The sequence below is a fragment of the Etheostoma spectabile genome, chromosome 15, assembly GCF_008692095.1.
Source record: "Etheostoma spectabile isolate EspeVRDwgs_2016 chromosome 15, UIUC_Espe_1.0, whole genome shotgun sequence".
Lineage (NCBI taxonomy): Eukaryota > Metazoa > Chordata > Actinopteri > Perciformes > Percidae > Etheostoma > Etheostoma spectabile.
In genome coordinates this window covers 10,254,525-10,256,338 of record NC_045747.1, presented here as the reverse complement: position 1 = coordinate 10,256,338, position 1,814 = coordinate 10,254,525, and the positions used below count along the sequence as shown (strand labels likewise).

The window sequence follows — 1,814 nt, the reverse complement described above, 5'->3', positions numbered from 1 at the left end:
CACACACACACACACACACACACACACACACACACACACAAACGGACAAGAGGACCAACCCTAGATTTCACCAGAAGTCAGGTGTTGTTTTTTAACTCCTCTCATCTGCAGGATGCACCTGCAGGCCTCCTGTCTTTATTTAGCTCCATGCAAATGAAGAGGTTAAGTGTCAGTTCTCTGTAAGCTGCCCTTTACTGGAAACACACTATGTTGTAAAATATTGTGTGAAAAGCCACAGCTTGAATCTTGAAATAGGTGTCTCCTTTTAACTTGTAAAAAAACTTGTTTTTGTCAACTTGTACTTAAGCATAACAATTACATTGCAATAAAACTGCAGGGAAGCTTTTCAAATCCTAATGTTATTAAGTAGTTAGAAGTTCAGAGAAATCACCTACACTGAAAATAAAGATCATAAGCAAAGCTCCTCCCCCTGTCAGTCAATCTCAGTTTCCGTGTTGTATTAAATTGATCCTCCAGCACTTCCTCTCCTCATCCTCCAAACCCTCTCATCTGTCAGCAGTAAGCTCACTTTCCAAGTCACAAGGCCATTCTCAGCACACACTGCCAACATGCTGGGGACACTCTGCACTCTCGTCACTGCTCTAACATGTAAGGAGGCTGACTTACTGCAGCTTTGACCTCATGTTGGATTCATCAGTCTGTGTTTCTCTTGACTCCATGTCGTCTTGTTGATTTCAGGTGTGAGTGGTGTGACCGTGGTGACACAGAAGCCTCCTGTTGTCACGGTGAGGAAAGGAGAGACAGCCACCATGGACTGTGACTCTGCTATAGATGGGCCTCGCTGGTATAAACAGATTCCAGGAGGAGTTCCTCAGTTTATACTGATTTATTATCACAGCTGGAGCTCTCCAAGCTATGGGTCTGGTTTCTCTTCTCCCAAATTCACACCTACGTATCAGTCAGCATCAAATTATCGTTTGACCATCACCAATGTGGAGGAAGGAAACTCAGCAGTGTATTACTGTCAAACATGGGACAGCTCTGTTAGTGAGTACGTATCACAGTGATTTACACTGTGACAAAAACCTCCTCACAGATGCTTCTGCTTTTTGAGAACTACCACGCTGAACTAACACGTTGTGTTCAATAAATGTTTTTGGAACTTCTAAGTTTTATTATTGGATCTTGAAATATGCTTTACACACACGTGTAAATAATTTAAAATAAAAATAGGCAAAGCACCAGTAATACACCACCTTAATGAATAATATATGAGTCTGACATATAAAACAGGCTTAAAATGCTGCTGTCATTCCACTCAACATTTTCTACTCATTTCAAGTTTACAGAAGCTGTTCTAAATACCCAACATGTGATGAATATTTAAGAGATAGACAGGTAGTGATGATTGATAATCTTCCAGACAAACTCAATCTGACTGTAATCTACCTACATAAATCATGTTTCATGAAGCAGAGCCCAAATCTCTGGATTATGTGACCATTTAAAACGTAATATAGAAAGATAAACAAAAAATTAATCTGATATCACCTTGAAGTAGAAAAGACACACACAAATAATATTAAATACACAATGTTTCATGATCCATAGAAAAGAATAAGAAATGATTCATTGTGAAACCACATACAGTACATGCTGTCATTTATTTTTGACTGAAAACAGTGTTGAGTGTGTAAACTCCTCCTCCTTTACTCCTCAGTGACTTTATAAGCTCCAGTCTCTCTTCTCCTCACACTCCAACCCTGCTCACCTCTCAGCTGGACAGTAAGGGACATTTACACCACACACTGCCAACATGCTGGGGACCCTCTGCACTCTCATCACTGCTCTAA

The 1,814-nt window shown here is 40.2% G+C and overlaps 1 protein-coding gene across 3 annotated transcripts in view; it reads left to right on the top strand.

The window, feature by feature from the left end:
- The first annotated feature begins 468 nt into the window (after nt 1-468).
- LOC116703399 (immunoglobulin lambda-1 light chain) overlaps nt 469-1,814 on the top strand; it is a 4,049-nt gene continuing 2,703 nt past the window's right edge. The window contains exons 1-2 of one of the 3 annotated variants that reach the window (XM_032538108.1): nt 469-609; nt 700-1,016. In XM_032538108.1, coding sequence (XP_032393999.1) covers nt 570-609; nt 700-1,016 — 357 coding nt within the window. In that variant the 5' untranslated portion in view covers nt 469-569. Of the gene's footprint in view, nt 610-699; nt 1,017-1,667; nt 1,814 lie in introns of those variants that run through there. The other 2 variants (XM_032538106.1, XM_032538105.1) reach the window with 2 other exon arrangements.